The sequence below is a fragment of the Syngnathoides biaculeatus genome, chromosome 9, assembly GCF_019802595.1.
Source record: "Syngnathoides biaculeatus isolate LvHL_M chromosome 9, ASM1980259v1, whole genome shotgun sequence".
In the NCBI taxonomy this organism is placed as follows: domain Eukaryota; kingdom Metazoa; phylum Chordata; class Actinopteri; order Syngnathiformes; family Syngnathidae; genus Syngnathoides; species Syngnathoides biaculeatus.
Window position 1 is genome coordinate 26,243,029 of NC_084648.1, and position 24,724 is coordinate 26,267,752.

Here is a 24,724-nt window from a genome sequence, read left to right on the forward strand (position 1 = left end):
ACCTCTTGAGAAAGTGAAGCCTCATTTGTACTTGAAGGGCGGGACCATATTTTTAATGCAGTGTGAGACTGCTCATGAAATATTTCTGGATGAAACTGGAGTCATATTTGAAACGTGTTTTCCTTGGGTAAGGAATGTAAAGTAGAAGACTGATATTTTTCATGTACTTTCATGTAGTCAAGTCCAATATTGCGCAGCAGATTAAACTGTGGCCATGAAGCTGTGTTCTCAAAGCAAAGCACGTTGATGAGAGTGATGCATAGCGGGGTTGGGGGAAGGGGCAAGTAATTGTAGTTGAATATAGAATAGTAGCGTAGTTGCTGCAGCATCTACCAAGTCACATTGTAAGTATGTGTATTTCATCTGTACTTTATGAGTGTGAATGTACTGTATTTATGTTTAGGGCATGGAAGTTACTCATTTTGTACTCCAAAGGTGATCTTGAGTAGTCTTGTTTTATTTTTCATGTGTTAAAACAAATGTGCAAAATTGAGTTTCCATGAAACTTTGTGGAACCCCCACATATGTGACAGTCATCCCAGTAACATTGACACATAGCTGGATAGATTTCTTTCTTTTTTTCTCCCGCAGAATGTTTGAGGCCAATTACCAGAATTATTCACGTAATCTGCTGGTTAACTTATACAATTTGGCCAAAAAGTAGTTAAGGCAGCACGGGGGGCGCGGCTGTAAAAAGTTGGCCTCACAGTTCGGCGGACTGGGGTTCAATCCTGGCCCCGCCTGTGCCGAGTTTGCACGTTCTCCCCGTGCCTGCGTGGGTTTTCTTCGGGCACACCCACATCCCAAAACATGCATTGACTGGAGACTCTAAATTGCCCCGAGGTGTGATTGCGAGTGTGACGGTTCTGTCTCCATGTGCCCTGCGGTTGGCTGGCAACCAGTTCAGGGCGTACCCTGCCTCCTGCACAATGACAGCTGGGATTGGCTCCAGCACTCCTGTGACCCTCGTGAGGATAAGCGGCTGAAGAAATGGATGGATAGTAAGCTAAGGAAATAAGCCTGATGTTACTCATTACAAACACCTACTGGAGCTTAGAAATGCTGATGTTTTAAAGTGTGTGGAAGATCCTCAATGCACCTTTTTGCTAATATTATAGTTTTTTATGGAGAATTCGAATCTGAAATCCGTTATGAAGGACGCAATTTTATTTTTCAATAATTGGCAAAAAATTATCGCACATTGTTGGAGTCGCCGGAAAAAGACAGAAACAAAACCTAAACAACAGAGTAAGAGTGTGACGTGGCAAACATTGGAATACATTGTAAGAACGACGACGAATTTTCCGTTATTCCGAGCGATGGACACTATTCTGAAGGGTCCTATGAAGACGGTGAAGAATATGAGCTTTGTAAAGGCATTAAAGGTTATCAATTTAAGCCAGTTAGACAGCACACATGTTCGAATGCAGAAGAAAATGCTGAGCAAACAGTCAGACACATGGAGCAGGATATGCCTCGTGTTGGAAAAAAAGACTGCTAAGCATTTGTGAAGTTCTTGTTTGGTTTAGTTAGTCATAAACTGATAAATAGTTAAAGGCTTCGATGTCCTGAATGTATACACAAAGTTTTCGGTCTTGTTTTAAAATCATGCAAACGCCGTGTATTTAGTAAATAGGTCCATGACCAACCCACCGTTCAGTGTACAGCGCGATGGATCTGCCTGTGCTTGTATGAGAATGTATCAGCAGTATGATGTGTTTACCTGCAGTGACGTCAGAGGTCAGCCACACATTTTTCAAACATGAGAAACTCGGTCAAAAATTCGCTGACTTTAATTCAATAAACACTTATCATTTTTGGAAAAGCCATCAAAAAGGTTATGCATTTTATGGTACAGTTGAACATTTTGCGTTAGAAATTAGACATTCCATACACTTTAAGCTTTCAGTCTCTTATTTTATAAAAAGTTCCAATATTTAGATACCTTTAAACCCAAACCCTTTATACACATTAAATTTTTAACGTTCTCATTTGCAATGCCAATGTGACTGCAGACAGTCTTTTAGTTAAGGAGTTTAACTATAAGCAGGTACATTTGTGATTCGTGATTTAGTAGCTCGAATATGCAACAGGGACATGAGCCTGAATCTTCACACAGTTCCACTACGAAATTAACAATAATCACAGCTATAGTCAACTGCAGGCTTCTACTTTTATTTGTATACAGTGGTACCTCTACTTACGAACGCCTCGAGTAATGAAAAATTCAAGTTATGAAACTTCTCAGAAAAATATTGTCTCAAGTGACAAAGCAAATTCAGGAAATTCCACCAAACGTAAATATCATGTACTTGGTTTGTGTTGCGCTCTAGAGCTGCTCTCCCATTGGCTATTGCAGTAGCATCTTCTTGGCATCCTATTGGCTAGGAGGGACGTCCATCTTTACCCATGATGCTTTTCGATTCCCACCGAATGAGGCTAGTTCTGTCACAAGCTAACGTACTCTGCAAAAGTACATCTTTTTGGTTTGTGTTTTGCAAGTTTATTGATCTTTCTTCAACACGGGCCGCAAGAAATGTTAGTGCTATAAATTTGTGCATGTGGATATGTTAGTACGTATGTTTTCTCTTGGCTGTCAAAGTTTTCGCCTACTCCTCTGTCCCTCATGATGCCTTTTGCTCTGATATAACATTTAACTTGTTACTATATCATATTTTGTACTTCTATTTGCTTCTATTTTGCTTTGTTTTACTCTGCCGTCTGCAGCTAATTGACATTCCAAACAATATAATTTCTTGTCTAATTCGCATCCAAAGACAGTGCCATGAAAAAGTATGTAACTTTTTCAATCACTTTTTATCTCAGTTTTTCTTGAATTTCTTTTGATCGTGAGGTGATGCATTGCATTGGTTCTTGAGCCTACTTCTCATTCTTTGACAGATTCAATTTAATTTATTTCTTGATTCAACAAGTCTGGTGATAATCAGTTTTGGGTGTGGCTTGTAAAATTGAACTCACTTTTCCCTAATTTGTGAGTAGTCAAAGTGAATTTGGCAATTATTTTTCACAGAGGGTCAGAAAGGTTGGGATATTTTAGTGCCTTAATAAATTGAATAAGCATTTGAAAACTGAATTTTGTGTGATATTAAAATGGGTTTCGTAATTTGAAACAGTGTGTGATAGATGTGCAAAAAAATAAAATAAAATCAAACAAAACAGAAATCAGGAAAGGGGGAATACTTTTTCAAGGTACTGTACAAACGCTCCCCAAAGTGTACCTAAAAATTCTGGAAGACCTTTCTTCCTATGTGTAAGGCATTTTTACCATGGATGATTTTGCTTCTACCCATATGATCAAAACATGAAGTATTATCTGTATCTTGTTAGTTTCTACCTAAGTAATTATTCTGAAGCTAAGTACTTTATTGATATAATCCATCCATCCATCCATCCATTTTCTTAGCCACTTATCCTCACAAGGGTCTGGAGCCTATCCAAGCTGTTAAAAGGACAGGAGGCAGGGTAGATGCTTAACTGGTTGCCAGCCAATCGCAGGGCACATGGAGACAGACAAGTCACAATTACAATCACACCTATGAACAATTTTAGAGTGGCCACTTAATGTTGCATGTTTTTTGAATGTGGGAGAAAAACGGAGTGCCCGGAGGAAACCCACGCAAGTCCACACAGGCGGGGCCAGGTTTGAACCCGGGACCTCAGAACTGTTAGGCCAACGCTTTACCAGCTGCTCCACTGTGCCACCACAGTTATTTGTATGTTATATTGGAATGAAATCGTAGACTATACCTTTTTCATAACTACTCGGTTGTTGGTGGCATGTTAGAAGATAAGGGTACAGGTTTTTTTTAACCAATTTATGGTGGTGTACATTAATAAAGTGTGAGTGTTTTTCCCTCGATACCCATGGACAGTACGTAGTGTATATGGGTTGGATGAAATTGCAATTGGGTAAATAAATTCGGCGGAGTTGAATGCTTGTATTCCACTTCCAGATTAGCATTTGTCTCGTGAAAGGGGCACCATATTCTTTTTTTCTTGATGGGTCACATTTAGGCATAAGGAACGACAAACCTTTTAATAATGAGTCTCATCAATCGGAAAGTTGCTACATGTTAAATAGAGTTCTTGACATACAGAGGCAATACTCAACAAACCAAGACACACATTACGAAAGACAGTGAAATTTCAGATGCAATTTAATAGAATCTACATCAAACAGCTATGATTACAAACAACAAAAACTAAAAACTAATCATAAAGAAAATCAAGTATACGAAAATGGAAAAAGGGACCTGTGTGGCTGTTGGCAATTATTCAGAAGAAGTTGACAAAGCTTATAGAGTTGACACACTGTCGCCAAGATCAAGGCATATATTTGGAAAATTTCTGCAGTATTTATTATCTATTAAAACATTTTATCTTCCACTGCCATGGATCACAACGCTTGCAGTTCCTCTTAAAGCCAGTGAGTGGCGCCTTGCATTCATGTTCCAAGAATCAAGATTTGACAAGAAGCTGCAAATTAGCTAAAGGTCCATTTGATGTTTCCTCAGCCTTTTGCTAGGTCAGAACGGTTTGCATCTTTGGGCGGTCAAGACTTCGAGGGTAGCTGTTAATTAGTTTTCAGACCCACCAAGACAATTTCACAGTGGGCCTTATAGAGTTATGGGAAGTCTGTGTCACCGCCCGTTGGAGATCCCATGTTCGAAATAGCTATAATGCTCACTATTAACTTTTGATGACTTTTTTGGGGGGAAAAACACATTATAGATGAGAAATTGACTCGGATCATCTTTTTCTTCTTTTCTTTTCAGCTTGTCCCGCCAGGGGTCGCCATAGCACGTCATATTTTTCCATCTCCTGCTTCTTCTTTTCTTTTCAGCTTGTCCCGCTAGGGGTCGCCATAGCACGGCATATTTTTCCATCTCCTGCATCTTCCTCTAACACCAACTGCCCTCATGTCTTCCCTCACATCATCCATCAACGTTCTCTTTGTTCTTCCTCTTGCTCTTTTGCGTGCTAGCTCCATCCTCAACACCTTTCTACCAAAATACTCATGCGTGCTATTAAAAATTTCACCAGATACTGAGAACAACTCAAAAAATCCAGCCATACAAAGTAGAACAAAAACACTCAAATGAAGTTGTGTGGAATAATGTGAAATGACACCAGAAAAATAATTGAAAGCACCAACTGGTATTCATTTCATACATTGTACAAAAGTTTTTGTTTGCAATGAGACTACTGAATAGAGAAATTAGTCACATTCTTTGCTTTGGTCTGATTTTGCCCAATTCCTCAACACAAGCAGTCTTCAAATCTTGAAGGCTGTGCCAGCAGAGTGCATTCCTCACTGTTTTCCTGTGACAACAGTATCTGTTAAATCCAGGTCATTTTGAAGCTATCCACAGCTGGTCCTTTGCTCTTTGACAACTCTTATGATTATTCTTTGGAGTCCTCTGTCAGAAATCTTGCAAGGAGCACCTGACTGAGGCAAATCTATGGTGGTATAATTCACTTTTCACTTACATGTTGAGGCTCCAACCGTGCTCATTCGAACATTAGCTATAGCTTAGATATATGCCTGTAAACACTGCCGTTATGATTTGCAACACTTAGTTGGAGATGGTCCTGAGACACTCTTTGCTTTTATGAGATGAATCTTGACTCCAACAGTTTGGCAACAAGACCTTTTCGTACCCATCAATTAGGACTGACCCAACTGATATGAATTTTCACTGACAAAGGTCTGGATTACAGTTGATGGATTTTAGGTGTTGTTTTGGCTTTACATAGCTTTTGGGCCCCCTTTCTTCATGTGTTCGATACTTTTTCCTTTTGTCATTTTACATTTTTACACTACTTTTCTGATATTACTTATTCTACCTTCTCTGTGTGTATAAATCCTGCCGCTCCAGCCCGTGCTGTGCGGGTGCCCGCGCGGCTGCGCTAATTGGGAGGCACACACCTGCGCCTCATGCGGCTGATTATCCCCTCTATATATAGGACCCCGATGACGACTAGTGCTCCGCCAGATCGTTGAGGTTCATGTCCCGTTAAAGCATTCTCGTATCCCTGATCGACAACCCGTGTGTACCGACCTTCGCCTGTTCTCCGACCGACCCCGTAAGCCTGACTCCTTTGACACTTCTGCCTCCCATGATCGTTCTCCCGTGTACCGACTCCTGCCTGCCCGCTGACCTGCTTTCTACGCCCGACGTCCCAACTACCGCTGCTGCACCTGACTGCCCGCCCGATCCCCGACCTTCTAATAATAAACGTTTTTCCCCAAACTACCTTGCATCTCCCGAGTTCTGCATTTGGGTCCTACCTCCGTTCCGATGGGCCGTCACAGAACAATCTGGCCAAAACAGGACCCAGCAGGAAAGACCCAGCGTCGCCGGGACCGACGCAACGTAGACCGACTACCGGAGGACCAAGCCTGTCCGATCTGAGTAGGCGCCTTGACGTCCTCCCCTTCCGTGTTATACGCTCCGCCGGCGAGCTATGAATACGTCCCAACCACGACCTGTCGAGCACCGCATATTCCTTCGGACTCTGATTTTTCGGGCTTTGATGAGGACCTTGATTTGTATGACCAGGTGCCTGACTACGACTCAGATTATTTCGATGACAAATCTCTTCGCCCGATCTTCAATCCCGGTCAGTTTGTTTCACCTCCCCACGTTTCCAGCACGCGAGCGTCTTCCCCCAATAGGTCCGAGTACACCAATCCGTTTGTGGGAACCCGCTTGGCCATCTACCCGGGACCTCCGCGTGGCAGCCAGAGGAGACGCCCAGGCCGCCGGGCGCTCCCTTGTGCCTCCCGCTGCGTGGCAACAAAGACGCCGTCCTCGTCCTCCCACTCCTCGCCAGCAACGGTGAAACCGGCAGACCCGCAGCTCTTGGCGAAGTTTCCAGCCCAGGGGGAGGAGGAGCCGCCAAATCACGAGGTGCTCTGCCGCGAAATGCAGGCGGAGATAGAGCAGCAGAGCGCCAAATTTGCGGCTCTCACGGTCCAGCAAGGATTGAAGAACCAGCCGAACTACGCTGATGTCGCGATGACTACTGACTCGCTGCTGACGCAGATTCACGCTGCAGTGGCAACGGATCCGCTACCAAGCAAGGCTTATGTCGCTGTCGCAACGGATTTGCTGCCGAGACACACCCACATTGCAGTTTTGACGGACTCGTTACAGACTTTTGCTCACGCGGCAGTGGCAACTGATCCGCTACCAAGTCAAGTGCACGTTCCAGTGGGAACGGATCCCCCACCTCACCACGCCCACATTGCAGTTTCGACGGACTCGTTGCTGACTTATGCCCATGCGGCGGAGGCCACTGATCCGTTGCCGAGCAGAGCTCACGTGGCAGTGGAGACCAATCTGCCGCCGCCTCACCTTGCTGTCCAGGAGATGGTGACGTCTCCGCAGCCACTTCTCGTCCGTGCCCAGGATTACCGGTGGCGACCAGTCCGCGGCCGCTCCACGTTCACGCTCCGACGGCAACTGGCACGCCCATACAGTCCCGTCCAGGAGGAGGTGGCGAGGATGCCAACTTCTCATGTTGTCGTCCAGGAGGAGGTGGCGAGGACGCCGACACCGCCTTCTCACGTTCCCGTCCAGGAGGAGGTGGCGATGGTTGCGCCGCCGCCTTCTCACGTTGCTGTCCAGGAGGAGGTGGCGATGGTTGCACCGCCGCCTTCTCACGTTCCTGTCCAGGAGGACTGGCGCCGACCAGTCCGCGGCCGTCCCACGCCCCTGTCTTGACGGCGACAGGAGTTGGGGAGTTCTGTTTGGCCACCCCAGAGCTGGAGAGACTTCGGGATGGTTGTGGCGGTCATGGCTCTGGTCCTTCTCTCCATCATCCTCTTCGCTCCTGACGGCTCCCAGCCGCTTCATGACCTGGCCTCATTGGTGACCAAACCACAGTTGCCTCCTGACCAAGCCTCAGTTGCGACCAATCCCTGGTCGTCTCACAACCACATCGTGGGAGGTCCTCGTCCGGAGCAGTGGCATGCCTTGGTCTGGTTCCTGCTTTGTCGTTTGGTTCCTCACCAAGGTCGTACACCCAAATCGCCCCGTGGGGATCCTAGTGCTTGGCGTCTGGGTCGTCCTACCGACCTGTCCACCCGGACGCCTCGCATTTGGTGGCCTGGATGTGTGTGGCCTCCTCCGGACCCCTTTCCGCCCGCCCCTGGATGTGTTAATTGTCTCTGTGTTTGTTTCGTTTAGGGAGCCGTGCCTTAGAGGGGGGGTACTGTCATGATCCTGCCGCTCTAGCACGGGCTGTGCGGGTGCCCGCGCGGCTGCGGTAATTGGGAGGCACACATCTGTGCCTCATGCGGGTTGATTATCCCCTGTATATATAAGACCCCGATGACGACCGGTGCTCCGCCAGATCGTTGAGGTTCATGTCCCGTTCCAGCACTTTCGTATCCCTGATCGACAACCGTTTGTACCAACCTTCGCCTGTTCTCCGACCGACCCCATAAGCCTGACTCCTTTGACACTTCTGACTTCCTTGATCGTTCTCTCGTGTACAGACTCCTGCCTGCCCGCTGACCTGCTCTCTACGCCCAACATCCCAACTACCACTGCTGCACCTGACTGCCTGCCCAATCCCTGACCTTCTAATAATAAACGTTTTTCCCCGAACTACCTTGCATCTCCCGAGTCCTGCATTTGGGTCCTACCTCCGTTCCGATGGGTCGTGACACATTGTGTAATTTTCAGGTCAATTGCACCCTAGATGCAGAGGGGTTGCGTCAGGAAGGGCATCCGGCATAAAACTGTGCCAAACAAATATGCGTTTATCTAGGATGACACGCTGTAGTGACCCCTAATGGGATAAGCCTAAAAGAAAAGAAGAAGAAGTTCATTTAGTGAGAAAAATCTTGACGTGTTAAATAGTTCAGCCGCTGTACATGCAAGCCAAGTTCCATGAATTGGGTAAGCTGATTTCAAATTAAAGTATGGAAGCCCTCATAGACCCCTGCAAGTACTCTCCATAGGGGCGAGTCTCTCTCAGGTCACAGGCTAAACTGTAGGTGGCATCAGAGTAGCAGTGGGCCCCAAAGATGGAACTTGGTGTAGAGGCCGAACTTCATGTGGACACACCCAGATACCATTCAAGCCTGTATCAATAATGTGAATATCGTGGTACCTCTACTTACGAAATTAATCTGTTCCAAAAGTCATTTTAGAGTGTGAATTTTTCGTAAGTAGAAGCCCATTTTACATGTAAATAGCCTAATCCATTCCAAGCTCCCCTCGCCCCCACCAAAACTAAGCATTCCAAGTACACTATGTAAAGAAAATTATGTTCATTTACCTTTGGCGTTGGGCAACTATGCGAAGAGAAGTGTGAGTGACAAGCAAAAGGCATCATAGGGGATGAAGGAGGAAAGAAACATTGACAGCTGAGAGAAAACATATGTACGAACCTATGCAGGCACACCACTTAATTCCACCATAGTTTCTTCGGGCCATGGTGAATAAAGATGAATAAACTTTAACAAAAAACAGATGAAAAAGTTGTACTTTGCCAATGTGTGCTAGTGTGTGACAGCGCTAGCGTGATTCAGTGACAGTCAAGTGTCCATGGTAAACAAAAAGCATCATGGGTAAAGATTGGCGTCCCTCCTAGTCAATGGGAGACCAGTTAAATGCTATGGCGATAGTCGATGGGAGAGCAGCTCTATCGTGCCACAAAAATCAAGATAACGGAAGTGCATCATGGGTAAAAATTTATGTTCCTCCTAGCCAATGGGATTCCAGGAAGCTCCTACGATGATAGCGAATGGGAGAGCACCTCTATCGCGCCACACAAACCATAATCCAGGATGTTTATGTTCAGTGGAATTTGGGGGCTGTGAATCCAATGCCCATTTTTTTCCTTTCATAAGTAGAGACAATATTTTTCCGAGGAGGTGTTTCAAAATTTTCATTACTAGAGACATTCGTAAGTAGCACCACTGTATTGCAACTGTGGTGGGTATGCCTATTTAGTCAAAGACCAATGTCACACTCTGAGTGAAGCGGCCAAATATGACTGAACTGGACAGCTGCTTACAAATTATAGTCTGTGAGTCACAACAACACGTGCCGATTGACCTTCGCTCACATCATAACTCACTGCAACGGAAAAACTGTGGCCCTTGGTGTTCTTATGAACAATGTTTTACGGCAGCACATGTAATATACTGGATTATTTTTATAGAGCAACAAACAACATACCACAATTTTCAAAATAGAAACAGATGATCCTGTCTTCTCTAGCTATTTTATGATGATACAAAAAGAGGAAAAGGGTGAGAAATAAAGAAGAAATAAGGGATATTTGAGTGCCTGTTGGCAATATTCTTTCCTTGCATTGACTGGATTATATATATATATATTTTGACAAAGCATCTTCACGCTTCACTTTAACACAGGGTACATTGAAGTATGAATACAGTTTGAATTCTGTGGTTGAACTTTCTTTTGTTTTTCTTTTGTTTTTTATTCTCCACTCACATTCAAAAAGCATAGTCTCAGTTAAATGAATACGCTAAATTGTCTGTAGGTAAAAAGGTAGATGTGGCTGGTTCTTTGTCTATATGTACCCTTCGATTGGCTGGTGAGCAGTTCAGGGTGTAGGCTGTCTCTTGCCTTAAGTCATCTGGGATAGTCTCCAGCTCACCCACATTACCAGGCCTCAAGATTTGGGCTCTCTTAACAGAAGAGGGTATGGTGTAAATGTTCATCTAGTTGGGTTAACCTTGAGTTAAGTCAACATCTGTATGGTGTGGGTCTGGCCATCAAAAACATACTTCTACCAGGGGTCTCTGAAACACCAACTGGCATTAGTGAGAGACTAATGACCCTCTGTATTCCTCCGATGAAGAATAGAGTTTACATCAATCTGGTCGGTTTGACTGGTATTGGCCAACATATAGGATTTTATGTGAATCAGCTTTAATGTCAAAATTCACAGATTTATTTTTAGCCCTGTCTCGTGTCTATTCACATAGTACTGTATATAGACAATCAATAGTTATTAAAAAAAACATGGCATTGTGAGACAGAAAACACAATGCGTGGATCAGGCTACAAGATGAATTTTCTCGTTCACGATACCACTGAATTCCATCTTTTACCTTCAATGGGCTTTATCTTGTCAACTCAATGTGACCGGATACACTTGTTACCATGGCAAAGACAACAACAATTTGCCTTGTGTATTAAAAGCATGAAATTGTGAAACCTAACCCAAGTGTACGGGTGGTCATTGGTGCATGAGAGAGGACTTTTAATTCAAATTTTACTTGGTTTGTCCACCTACTTTTAATATGATACAGCTCGCAAGCAAAACAAAACATTATGTAGCCTAGCAAGCTAGCACTAATGGTTGTACATTTGCTCTAAAATGTTGGCGTTTGTGAAGTAATTTAATGACAAAGTACTTTAATTATAGTAAATTCATCTTAGTTTGACCTGACTGTTTAAAATACATGACCTGAATAGAGAATACTTTTGAAGATACTTTTCTCTGGGCACTCCGGTTTCTTCCCACATCCGAAAAACATCAATTAATTGGAGACTGAATAGCCCTGAGGTGTGACTGGTGTCTGTCTGTATGTGCTGTGTTATTGGCTCGTAACCAGTTCAATGTGTACCCCCCCTCCTGCCCGATGATAGCTAGGATAGGTTCCAGCACTCCCATGACTGTTGCAAGGATATGCGGCTCAGAAAATGGATGGATGGATTTGAAACTTTTGTGTGAGATTGATATGCAAAAAATAGATAAACTGAAATCACAAGGGGGGAAATATCTTTTCACAGCACTGAACACAAGTCAGTTTTTAAATTGGGATTTTAGTGATTTTATTTTATTTTATTTTATTTATTATTTATGATTATTATTTATATGACATTATTAAATTTGTAATATATAATAATTATAATATATTATAACAACAATTATAATAATAATATAATTATTATGTTATTTTTTATCTTCACAAAAACCTCTGACCTCAACCCCATTAAAAGATTTTCAGATGAACTAGTCTAGAAATCCATCACAAGTAATATTTATTTCTCAATACAGTATCTACTTTTTTGTAATTGTTATATTATTAATAGGATGTAGTATACAGTTGCAGCATAAATTAAACAATGATATTGGGAAATTGATTTCAAACGAGAATCAAACCTGACAATTCCTTGCAGTACTACAAATTTCAAATCTGAAGCATAACTGTTAAAAATGTTGCGAATATGGATATTTGTTAGTCTCTCAAGTCTGAATGCCATTTAAATTGCAATTTAGCAGTGTCAAAGTGGGACTACAGTAAATAAATTTATGCTTCTTCGACTCCTTTTTATACAGTGAAGAAAATAAGTATTGCGATATTGCAAGTTCTCCCACTTAGAAACCATGGAGGGGTCTGAAATTTTAATCGAAGGTGCATGTCCACTGTGAGAGAGATAATCCAATCCAGAAATCAGAATGTATGATTTTTTTTAACAATTTATTTGGGTGATACAGCGGCAAATAAGTATTTGAACACCTGCATATCAGATAGATTTCTGACCCTCAAAGAACTGTTAGTCTAAAAGTCCAGCGCCAGTCCATGGATTATCCTGAATCAGATGCACCTGTCTGAGGTCGTTAGCTGCATAAAGACACCTGTCCACCTCATACAATCAGTAAGACTCAAACTTGTAACATGGCCAAGGTCAAGGTCAAGACACCAGAGACAAAATTGTACAACTCCACACAGGTGGAAAGGGCTACAGAGAAATTGCCAAGCAGGTAGGTAAAAAAGGTCCACTGTTGGAGCAATCTTTAGAAAATGGAAGAAGGTCAACATGACGGTCAATCTCAATCGGAGTGGAGCCCCATGCAAGATATCACCTCGTGGGGTCTCAATGATCCTTAGAAAGGTGAGGAATCAGCCCAGGACTACACGACAGGACTTGGTCAATGACCTGAAAAGAGCGGGGACCACCGTTTCCAAGGTGACTGTTGGTAATACATTAAGACATCCTGGTTTGAAATCATGCATGGCACGGAAGGTTCCCCTGCTTAAACCAGCGCATGTCAAGACCCATCTTAAGTTTGCCAATGACCATTTGGATGATAAAGAGGAGTCCTGGGAGAAAGCTTTGTGGTCAGATGAGACCAAAATTGAACTTTTTGGTCATAATTCCACTAACTGTGTTTGGAGGAAGACGAATGATGATTTCCATCCCAAGACCACCATCCTTACTTTGAAGCATGGGAGTTTTAGCATCATGCTTTGGGGGTGTTTTTCTGTACATGGCACAGGACAACTGCACTGTATAAAGGAGAGGATGACCGCGTGGCCTAACCAGTCTCCAGACCGAAACCCAACAGAAAATCTTTGGAGGGAGCTGAAACGCCGTGTTTGTCAGTGACAGCCCAGAAACCTGTCAGATCTAGAGAGGATCTATGTGGAGGAGTGGGCCAAAATCCCTCCTGCAGTGTGTGCAAACCTGGTGAACAACTACAAGAAATGTTTGACCTCTGTAATTGCAAACAAAGGCTACCAAATATTAACAATGGTTTTCTCAGGTGTTCAAATACTTATGTATTTAGTTGTATCACACAAATAATTCCTTAAAAAAAAAAATCATACATTGGGATTTCTGGATTTTTCTTTTTAGATTATCTCTCTCACAGTGGACATGCACCTATGATAAACATTTCAGACCCCTCCATGATTTCTAAGTGGGAAAACTTGCAATACAGCAGGTTGTTCATATACTTATTTTCTTCACTGTATATGATGAGATTGTGATTTTTTTTTTGTCAGTCAATTTTTTTAGTTCATCAAGAGCTGATAACCATAACACACTTACTGTCAAAGGCAAAAGGATACACACTGAAAGTTGTTAGTAGAGTCTCCCAAAACATGAAATTGCACCATTGCATGCACCATGCTAAGCGAATGAAAGTAGACTGAATTAATATATAAATTGCATAAAACTTGGAAAAGGTGGGAGAACATTCAATATTCAAGAAAAAAACTTAGTGTTTGTCTTACTCTCGGTGATGATTGCTAACAAAATGACTTGTACTTCTTAAAGGTTCTTAAAGGTTGGATGAAGTCTATGTGATTGAATCTGCAAGTTGAGTTCCGAATTCACCATTCTGTTCATGATTCACTTGTTCAGGTCTGGTTTTACGTACTGTATATAGATATTCAAACCTTCCTATAAGAACTTTTTTCCCAAAGCTCTTTGCATCGAAACCATTAAAAAAATTCAGATTTTTTTAATGTTTTTGTTTTGTTTCCATGACCCCAAGAACGTCATTTGACATGCCTCTGCAAGATCATGTGGAAGACGAGGACAGGATCTCTGGATTGGCAGACTGGGGTCAGATACCCTCGGGTTCCCCTTTTTAAGGGGGACTGGAAGGTGTGTTCCAATGACAAGGGGATCACACTCCTCAGCCTTCCTGGTAAGGTCTATTCACAAGTGCTGGAGAGGAGAGTCTATCAGGAAGTCGAATCTCAGATTCAGGAGGAGCAATGTGGTTTTTGTCCTGGCTGTCGAAGAGTGGACCAGCTCTACACCCTCGGCAGGGTCTTCGAGGGTGTATGTGTATGAGAGTTTGCCTAACCAATCTGTATGTGTTTTGTGACTTGGAGAAGGAACTCGACTGTGTACCGCAGATAGTTCTATGAAGGGTGCTGGAGGAGTGTGGGGTAGTGAACCCTCTGTTTGGTCCCTGTACAAATGGTGTCAAAGTTTGGTCTCCATTCCCGGCAGTAAGTTAGACTAGTCTCTGGTGAGGGTTGGACTGGAGGCTGTCACTTGTCACCAATTCTAGTCAGAACTTTTATGAAGAGAATGTGTTGGCACAGCTGAGAAGGAGATGGGGTCTGGTTTGGTAGCCTCAGTATTGCATCTCTGCTTTTTGCAAATGACGTTCCGTTGGTTTCATCAAGCCATGATCTCCTAGTCTCACTGGAGCTGTTCACAGCTGAGTGTGAAGTAGTTGGGATGAATCAGAAAAGGGTGCTGTGGCCTCTCCAGGTCAAGGATGAGATTCTCCCCCAAGTAGAGGAGTCCAAGTATCTTGGGGTTTTGTTCACGAGTGAGGGAAGAACGGAACAGGAGATCGACAGGCAGATCATCGGTGGAGTGATGCAGACTTGGTACTGTCAATTGTGGTAAAGAAGGAGCTCAGACAAAAAGCAAAGGTCTCAAGTTACTGTCAATGTACGTTGCTACCCTTGTCTCTCGTCTCGACCTGTGGCTTGTAACCAAAAGAACAAGATCCTGTATACAAGCGAGTTTCTTCCACAGGGTGTCCGGGCTCTCCCTTTGAGATAGCTTGGTCAGCTGGGAGGCGCTCAGAGTAGAGCCACCGATTCTCCGCATTGAGCTAAGCCAGATGAGGTGGCTGGGGCATTTGATTCAGATTTCTCCTGGACGCCTTCCTGTTGAGGTGTTCTGGGTACGTCCAACCAGAAAGGGACCCTGGGGCTGACACAGGACACGCTGAAGAGACTACGTCCCTCCGGTGGCCTAGGAACACCTCGGGATCCACCTGGAAGACCTGGCTCAAGTGGCTGGGGAGAGAGAAATCTGGGCATCCCTGTTGGTGGTGGAATACATCCATCCATTTTTTAAGCTGATTATCCTCACAAGGGTAGCAGGAGTCCTGGAACCAGTTGTCATCGGGTAGTAGGCAGGGTACACCCTGCACTGGTTGCCAGCCACACACAGAGACAACAACAGTTGCACACAAAATCACACCTAGGGGCAATTTAGAGTCTCCAATTAATGCATGCTTTTGGGATGTGGGAAGAAACTAGAGTGCCCAGAGAAAACCCATGCAGGCACGGGAAGAACATACAAGCTCCACACAGGCGGGGCCAGGATTTGAACCATGGTCCTCAGAACTGTGAGGCCAATGCTCTACAGCTGCTCCACCGTATCACCTGGTAGTAAAAAAATGTAAATACAATATTTCCAGACAATAGCATTGCCTCAAACGCAGCACTGGAGATATCCCAAAACATGGGCAAGGTAACAAATTATAATTTGTACCTCAGAAACATGCACATGAATAGTCTGTCATCCAGGTCATTTCATTCTCAATGCATTGAATTGCTCGCAACTGGAGTATTCTCTATGTCTTAGAAGACATTTTGACTTTTGTATACCACGTACTTTCAATTTCAGATCAGACTCTCCGATATGAAGTTCTCCTTGTGCTTGCATAGGTTTTGATTGTGTACCAAAGACATCCTCTCACATTCCAAAAGTGTGCATATTAGGTTCAATCTTAACTGTCCATAGGTGTGAATGTGAGTGTGAATGTTTATTTGTCAATATGTGCCTTAGGAGTGATTGCCGATATGGCAATAATTCCAGGGTGAATCCTGCCTCTTGCCCAAAGTCGGCTGTAATAAACTCCAGCACACCCGCAACCCAAAGCAAAAATCGATGGAAAGATGTCTTAGTCGTGTATTCAATGTATTTAGACAGTTCAGTGTAGCAGTCAATGTGAAGTATTGCCAATGTGAAGCTTGTGAGGGGTCAGCTGTGTCTTTAAAGCCGGGGTGTCATCCTTATAAACATTCTAAAATAGATATTGTAATGAAAAATACATATAACAGAATTCATTTCAATGTCTATACGAAAAAAAAAAAATGGAGCGGAGAGTGCGTCATCCATGCACAAAGTTGCGCAATTAAGTGTCCCTTGACATCCAAGTGGTCGGCATATTAGTCGCGTCTGTCCTTGACGTCATCGTCACTTCCGCCGTTGAAAAGGTGCAGTGCCTGCTACTATGGAAGCCGAACAACAGATATATTCGCATTTTTCCGACGCCCGTTCTGACACCGAAGTTCTTTTCAAAAAGGACAACACCACACAACTGAGTGAAGTTACCGGGGCAATATTACACTATTGTTTCGAGTCCTCAGGGAGATATTACACTATTGTTTCGAGCCATATTCAGATGATATCTGATCACAGCCCAACCACATCCCGTCCGATCCACTCCCGCGGCGGAGATGAGCCATCGCGGCTCATCGCAGCCGGCCAGTGTGGCTTATGACAGAGCCGAGCAGTGCTGCTTTCGTCACAGTCGAGCTTATGCGCACACGCGACTGAGTAACGCATTCTCGGCTGGGCTCTTCAGAGCCGCCCCCGTCGCAAAACCCGACGCACCGCCTTCGCAGAAGCTGTGACCGCCGAACGTGGCGCCTCAGCCGGTGTGGCTGAGTTTTGGCGTCCGTGGTAGCATATAAGGAGGAGGTGGAGCCTAGCTATGGTGCTTTTAGGGGTATGTTCAAAGTCGCCGCAGTACCCGATGAATACTATCGAGACATTGTTGGCTGGGCGACGCGCACATCGACACATTTCATACGCGGATCTTTTGTTACGTTATGAGAGAGACCGATTACGTGGTCCGCCCCATACTATTATTTTTTTAGTAGCTGTATGCGCACATCAACACATTTCATATGCGGATCTTTTGCTACGTTATGAGAGAGACCGATTACGTGGTCCACCCCAAACAATTTTTTTTGGAGCTGTATACACACCTACCTGTTATTTGGAACCCACGAAGCTCTCATCCTCTGCACCCGTGCAATCCATTTTTCACAACGAACAGGGTCTCTTTCAAACTTATGAAAGGTAATTCCATTCTCCCGAGTGTTCAAGCAATGTCCAGCAATGCACTGACCCGGCATTTTGGCTAACACGAAGGAACAACGAGCTACCTTCCCACAGGTAAAACTAATGAAAACAAACGAGTTCACTAGGGGGCGCCTCTGTCTTGTATGTCACTTCCTGCTTCTTCTCGAAAACAAATCCCTAACAGGATTTTCATGGCGGGAGTTACAAAAAGCTGTATACGTTAAAATCATGTTTTGTGGTGAAAAAACACATGGGACCATATTGGCTGTGGGTTTTTCATTAATAATATACCAAAAATCATCCGTTTGACAACACTTGAGCTTGAAATTCACCTCTACTGTGTTGGCGGTTGACAATACCCCCGAGTGTCCAGCGTCGATCCAGCCTCTTCAGATGGGCCTTGCGTCTTTTAGTTACTGATGGTGAGGATGATGATCATGATGAGCAACCAAAAGGTGTGAGTAAGGAAAAACAAGAAATATGTTAGCATTTCAAAGGCACATTATGTGCCAGCAAATCAGGAGGTTATAAACAGAAATGTGCATCCAGTTTAAGTGTACAGCAAATAGAATATAGCACCTTTGTTGTTGGTTATATTTAAAGTAGCTAAAATTTATATATATATTTACATCAATGGAAACAGGTTTTTTTTTTTTTAATACAATGTAGTTTGTGTCCCTAATATCACAATCCACCCTGTTAGTCTGTCAGTTTTGGCCTCAAAAAACAAAAACAACTCAACCTACTTCTAATGAAAACAATCTGACAATTTGAAAAAAACAACCAAATTCGCTCATCCTGTTTCCCCAGTCATATCTTACGTCCATCCCATTTTGCCTGCCAAGAAGACTGTGGTGGGAAGCTTGCGCGGGGGTGTGCTTGTATCTGACAGTGGCATCCGGGGGTGTATCTTGACTTTGTTGAGGTTGGTGTCTGGTTCCCTTAGTACAGCGCTTGGGGTGGTATTGTGTTGTGCGGGGGATTGGCTTTTGCAGTGTTTGGTGAGCTCCGGGCCTTGGCCTGCATTGCGCAGGTCTTCATGGGTCAGCTCTCCGTTGAATGGTTGGACGGCAGTGGGGTGGGGGACTCGTGCTTCACAGCGGTGCCTTTGTGTCATAGTGGGTTGGGATTGCGTTCACGGGGGTGTTAACTCGTGGTGTTGTGGGCACTCGTCTTATGCTTCATTAGAGGTGGTCGTGTGGGAGTCAGCATTTAGTGGCATTTGGTTCTGTTCATTGGAGCAGGCAGGAAGGTCACCGGTGCTGCGGCTGTTTTTTGTGTTGGGGTGCTGGCTTCCGATGTGTGCCCTTCGGGATGGATGTATATCATCTTGGAGTGGGTGGTTGGGTTGAAGCTTGCAGGTGTGGAATATTTGGTGTGGTGGGAGAGTCACGGGTGGCTGTTTTGCTGATGCTGGATTTAGCTTTTGGCTGAGACATTGATTGGCGGCTGTTAGATTGTTTCCATGGACATATTGCTTTTTGGTTTGTGAATTTGATGTTGGTGCTAGTTGTGGGGAGCTCTTTGTCGAATCTTCATTTTTGTTTGTGCTACCGACTGCTTGGGAGGGTGGATGTTTGTAGTTTGGACACCCTTTATTTGAGCCATGAGGACTTTTTTGGGGTCGCTCTGATTCGGCCAATCTCCGGGCTTGCTTCCCTCCCAAATCTCTGTGGTCTTAGCTGCATTAGTCCAGCCTTTTACTTCACACACCATACATACTCCGCACATTAGGCATATTCATTATCTCATCCAGGGTGCCCTGGGGTCAGCTTCTTCATTGGAGCTTGTGACATTTTGTTTTGGGGGTGCACACAACCCAACCCACCTCCTTGCCACCCACCCGCCTGCAGGGCCAGTGATGCATCCAGTCCCCACTCATCCCAACGACAAGAGAATGTCCCTTGTCTGTTAGAAAGGAGGGCAGATAGGGCACCTGAAAGGGGAAAAATAAGGGGGGGAACCCAGGGAGCACTCACGTGTCATGAGAGGGGAGCCCCAATGGTAAGCAGTCATCCACCCCGAGGGAGGCCAGCCTGAGGAGCACTGCCATGCAGCTAAGTGAGAACCTACCTCCCCCCATTACTATGACTGCCAGATCTCCGACTGACAGTCCTGTGTATCAATACCCACCTAAATGGTGTGCGGCATTAAAATCTGTAGGGCAGTGAGTCGAGGGGAGGACCTGAGTTGGTGTGCACTTTTATTTATTCGCTGCTGTTGGGCACGGGGGTGCCCTCATGTGCATTCTTCATTGGTTTTCATAAACATTTGTTGTTTTTCACTGGTTCTTCGTTGTCTTTTCACCCATACTTCTTCAAGATGGGCGTACTGTGCTGTGTGGGGTTTTGGTTTGCGTGATTCTGGGGGGCCGGGGCGTTGGTCCCAGTACTGGTCGGTTCTTGAGTTTTGATGCCCATCCCTACTCACGACCAGTGCTTAACATGGGCTAGCTTCAGTGGGCTATCACGCCGATTGGCTCCTGCATTAGGCCCTGTTGGTAGCTCTCATGCTCTCCAGGTTTTATGGGGGTGGTGGCAGTGTTGGTTGGGTTGGTGGTGGAGGGTGTTCCAGTGCCTGTGCCCCTTTGCTTGGGACTAGTCGGGGCGCTTAGGTCAGGCTCAGGACCTCCTTGGATCTGTGCCCTGGGTGGTCTGTGGTGTCCCACTGGTTGGCTTCCCTGCTAGACAGCCTGGATGACTCGGCTAATTGCCTTGGTGGTGGGGTGGGGCAGGTCTCACCCTTCTCCAATATGCTGGCTACGCATCTCCATACAGCAGTTGATTAACATGCATGTGATATTGTGTCCAACCACTAATAGGTTCGATAGAAACACTTTAATTGTGCTGTCCCCACGCCAATCTAAAAATGTTGCTGTTACTTGTGTTCAAATACCTTTAGACTGTCTCAGTATTGTTCTCCTGGGGTTTTCACCCAGGTTCGTGTCTGTCTGCATTTTCGATAAACATCAGTATATTCAGTTTTTATATATATAAAACAAAAACTTCAAACTAAGCATAGGGAGTATACAAGCAAGGAAAACAACATTGAAAATGATGGTATTTCCTATTACTTCTCAATTGTCTAAATTATCAACCCAAATGCTAAAGATAATCAATGTCATTATTTACTCAGCATATTTACTTTCATTTCACTATAGCAAAATTAAGAAATATGACTAGAATTGCTCTGCGAGTAAAACAGTTGACTTTAATGCAAATAAATCTGATAGATACAGTTATCTATAGTAATTGCACGTTAACGTTTATTACATATACTGTATACATATCCACAGACAATGTATTAAAAACTATTCACGTTTCAAATCCATCGCTGCACATACAAGTGTGCCTACTCGTGTGTTTGCGTGTCAGATATAGAGAATTATTTTCCTTGGTTTCAGAGCAAGAACAGGGATATGACAGTGATGCAAACCACCATCCACCCGTGGGTCTAAAGATTTAAGGAGGATAAGATCACACAAAAACGAGGCTCCTGCAAGAGTTGTTGCTTCCCCAGGGGAGTTAAAAGGCATTTACATGTGCTGAAAACTGTGAAAACCAATTTTGTGGAGGTCTGGAGTCATTTCACTATGATGCAACTGTTGTAGTTTGCAATGATCCTAATGTGTATCTGGAAGTGTTGCTGTGATTGCACATTAACATTTAGTAATGTTTGTCTTTTTGTGTCTTGTGTATCAGTCAGAGCTCGTGAAATAATGTAATGTATTTTGCACAATGCAGACTGAACCACTTTTTTTCCATTTATTGGACTAATAGTGTTGCATTTGTTTTGCTGAACATACCCTCTCCTGTCCTGGAAGTACCTAAATCCAAATCGTCTCTGGTTCCACTTTGGGAATCAAGGTATGTGGCAGGCACCCAGCCCTGCTCCTCTGCTGTGCTGACAAACCACCAACCTTGAAAGAAATGAATCAACAAAACAAATTGATGAGAGTCTAGAATAGAGAAGGACTCCATTACGAACATTCCCTGGAAATAACATTCGCCTATTTGAAACATGCGTTCGACTTTGGTGACAATACGTCATTTGGCCAGTTAGCTCGTATTACAAGCTATTAAACTATCTTTGTACTTGTATTTTGTTATTGTTTTGTGTTGCATTGTATTGTGTGTGATTAAATTGTCTTAAACGCAAAACAAGATCATTGTTATATTTTGTTGGTTTGACCAAGGGGATTTATTCTGAATTCACACACAACATATGCTACAAAGTGTGAGACAAATTAGTCCCCGCCAACTCTTTTTTTTTTTTTTTTTTTTTTTTTATTTTTTTAATACACACCTACCTGTCATTTGGAACCCACAAAGCTCTTGTACTCTGCACCTGTGAAATCCATTTTTCACAACGAATCGGGTCTTTTGGAAACATGTGAAGAGTGAATTCATCCTCCCGAGTATTTTAGCAAAACCCAGCAACACAACGAGTTGGCATTTTGACTAATGCCAGAAAACCAGCTAGTTTCACACCTGTACAAGAGGTAAATACATTTGACTCTGCAGCTGTTTGCAAAATACGTCATTTCCGGGTTCTTCTTCAACCCCACACAGTCCACAGATTTTTCGTTGGGATGAGATTTTTTTTTTTTTTTTTGGTGGGGAGGTAAAAAAAACATACTAATTTCTGTGTTTTTGGGACTAATTTGTCACACAGTTTATACCCTATGTTTTGTGTGAATTTAGAATAAATTGCCTTGGTTAAACAAGCAAAATATAACAAAGCATTAGTATTGCGTTTAAGACAATTTAATTACACACAATACAATACAACACAAAACAATAACAAACTAACACAAAATAGAAGTAAAAAGACAGTTTAGTAGCATGTAAAATGCAGCCCTATGGGGGCACAAACCAGTGCAATCTGTAGGCCGGTCCGAAATGTAGAGGGTTGCGTCAGTAAGGGCATCCGGTGTAAAAACTGTGCCAAACAAATATAAGCATTCATTTAAAGAATCCCATACCCGAACGGTCGTGGCTCGGGTTAACAATGCCCGCCCCCGGCACAGTTAACCTGCAGGGCGTCGGTGGAAATTCAGCTACTGTGGGTCGAAGACAAAGAAGAGGATGAAACCGGATCCGTTGTCAGAAGAAAAAGAGGAATGCACAGACCCTAAAACTGAGTGTAGGGACTTTAAATGTTGGGACTATTACAGGAAAAGCTCAGGAGTTGGTTGACATGATGATTAGGAGCAAGGTTGATACACTGTGCATCCAAGAGAGCAGGTGGAAAGGTAGTAAGGCTAGAAGTTTAGGAGCAGGGTTTAAATTATTCTACCATGGAGTAGATGGGAAGAGAAATGGAGTAGGGATTATTTTAAAGGAAGAGCTGGCTAAGAATGTCTTGGAGGTGAAAAGAGTATCAGATCGAGAGATGCGAGTAAAATTTGAAATTGAGGGTGTTATGTATAATGTGGTTAGCGGCTATGCCCCACAGGTAGGATGTGACCTAAAATTGAAAGAGAAATTCTGTAAGGAACTCGATGAAGTAGTTGTGAGCATCCCAGACAACGAGAGAGTTGTGATTGGTGCAGATTGTAATAGACATATTGGTAAAGGAAACAGGGGCGATGAAGAAGTGATGGGTAAATACGGCATCCAGGAAAGGAACTTTGAGGGACAGATGGTGGTGGACTTTGCAAAAAGAATGAAGATGGCTGTAGTGAACACTTATTTCCAGAAGAGGGAAGAACATATAATGACGTACAAGAGCGGAGGTAGAAGCACGCAGGTGGATTATATTTTGTGCAGACGATGTAATCTGAAGGAGATTACTGACTGTAAAGTAGTGGTAGGGGATAGTGTAGCTCGACAGCATAGGATGGTGGTGTGTAGGATGACTCTGGTGGTGGGCAGGAAGATTAAGAAGACAAAGCTAGAGCAGAGAACCATGTGGTGGGAGCTGAGAAAGGAAGAATGTTATGCGGCGTTTCGGAAAGAGGTGAGACAGACTCTTGATGGACAGCATTAGCTCCCGGAAGACTGTACGACAACAGCCAAGGTGATCAGAGAGACAGGTAGGAGAGTAATTGGTGTGTCTTCTGGTAGGAAAGGGGAGAAGGAGACTTGGTGGTGGAACCCCAAAATACAAGGAGTCATACAAGGAAAGAGATTAGTGAAGAACAAGTGGGACATTGAGAGGACTGACTGAGGAGAGGCGAAAGGAGTACATCAAGATGCGACGTAGGGCAAAGGTAGAGGTGGCAAAGGCTAAACAAGAGGCATATGAAGACATGTACACCAGGTTGGACATGAAAGAAGGAGAAAAGGATCTCTACAGGTTGTCCAGACAGAGGGATAGAGATGGGAAGGATGTGCAGGAAGTAAAGGTGATTAAGGATAACGATGGAAATATGTTGACCGGTGCCAGTAATGTGCTAAGTAGATGGAAAGAATACATTGAGAAGTTGATGAATGAAGAAACTGAGAGAGAAGGAAGAGTTGAAGAGGCAAGTGTGAAGGACCAGGAAGTGGCAATGATTAGTAAAGGGGAAGTCAGAAAGGCACTACAAAGGATGAAAAATGGAAAGGCAGTTGGTCCTGATGACATACCGGTGGAGGTACGGTAGCAATTTGGAGAGATGGCTGTGGAGTTTTTGACCAACTTATTCAACAAAATACTAGCGGGCGAAAAGATGCCTGAAGAATGGAGGAAAAGTGTTATAGTTCCCATTTTTAAGAACAAAGGCGATGTTCAGAGCTGTGGGAATTATAGAGGAATAAAGTTGATAAGCCACACAATGAAGTTATGTACAGGACATGTATGATGGCAGCAGAACAATGGTGAGGTGTGCCTTATTTGTGACAGAAGTATTTAAGGTGGAGGTGGGACTGCATCAGGGATCAGCTCAGAGCCCCTTCTGTTTGCAGTGGTAATGGATAGGCTGACAGATGAGGTTAGACTGGAATCCCCTTGGACCATGATGTTCGCAGATGATATTGTGATATGCAGTGAAAGCAGGGAGCAAGCAGAGGAACAATTAGAAAGATGGAGACATGCACTGGAAAGGAGAGGAATGAAGATTAGCCGAAGTAAAACAGAATATA

At 43.8% G+C, this 24,724-nt stretch overlaps 1 protein-coding gene across 13 annotated transcripts in view; it reads right to left on the bottom strand.

Annotated features, from left to right (window-relative positions):
* Nucleotides 1-24,724, bottom strand: part of sh3pxd2aa (SH3 and PX domains 2Aa) — a 169,641-nt gene that overhangs the window by 12,933 nt on the left and 131,984 nt on the right. For all 13 annotated transcript variants that reach the window (XM_061829127.1, XM_061829123.1, XM_061829122.1 and 10 more), the window contains 2 exons: nucleotides 21,463-21,576; nucleotides 17,990-18,073 (listed from right to left, as the gene is read on the bottom strand). In XM_061829127.1, coding sequence (XP_061685111.1) covers nucleotides 17,990-18,073; nucleotides 21,463-21,576 — 198 coding nt within the window. The remainder of the gene's footprint in view (nucleotides 1-17,989; nucleotides 18,074-21,462; nucleotides 21,577-24,724) is intronic.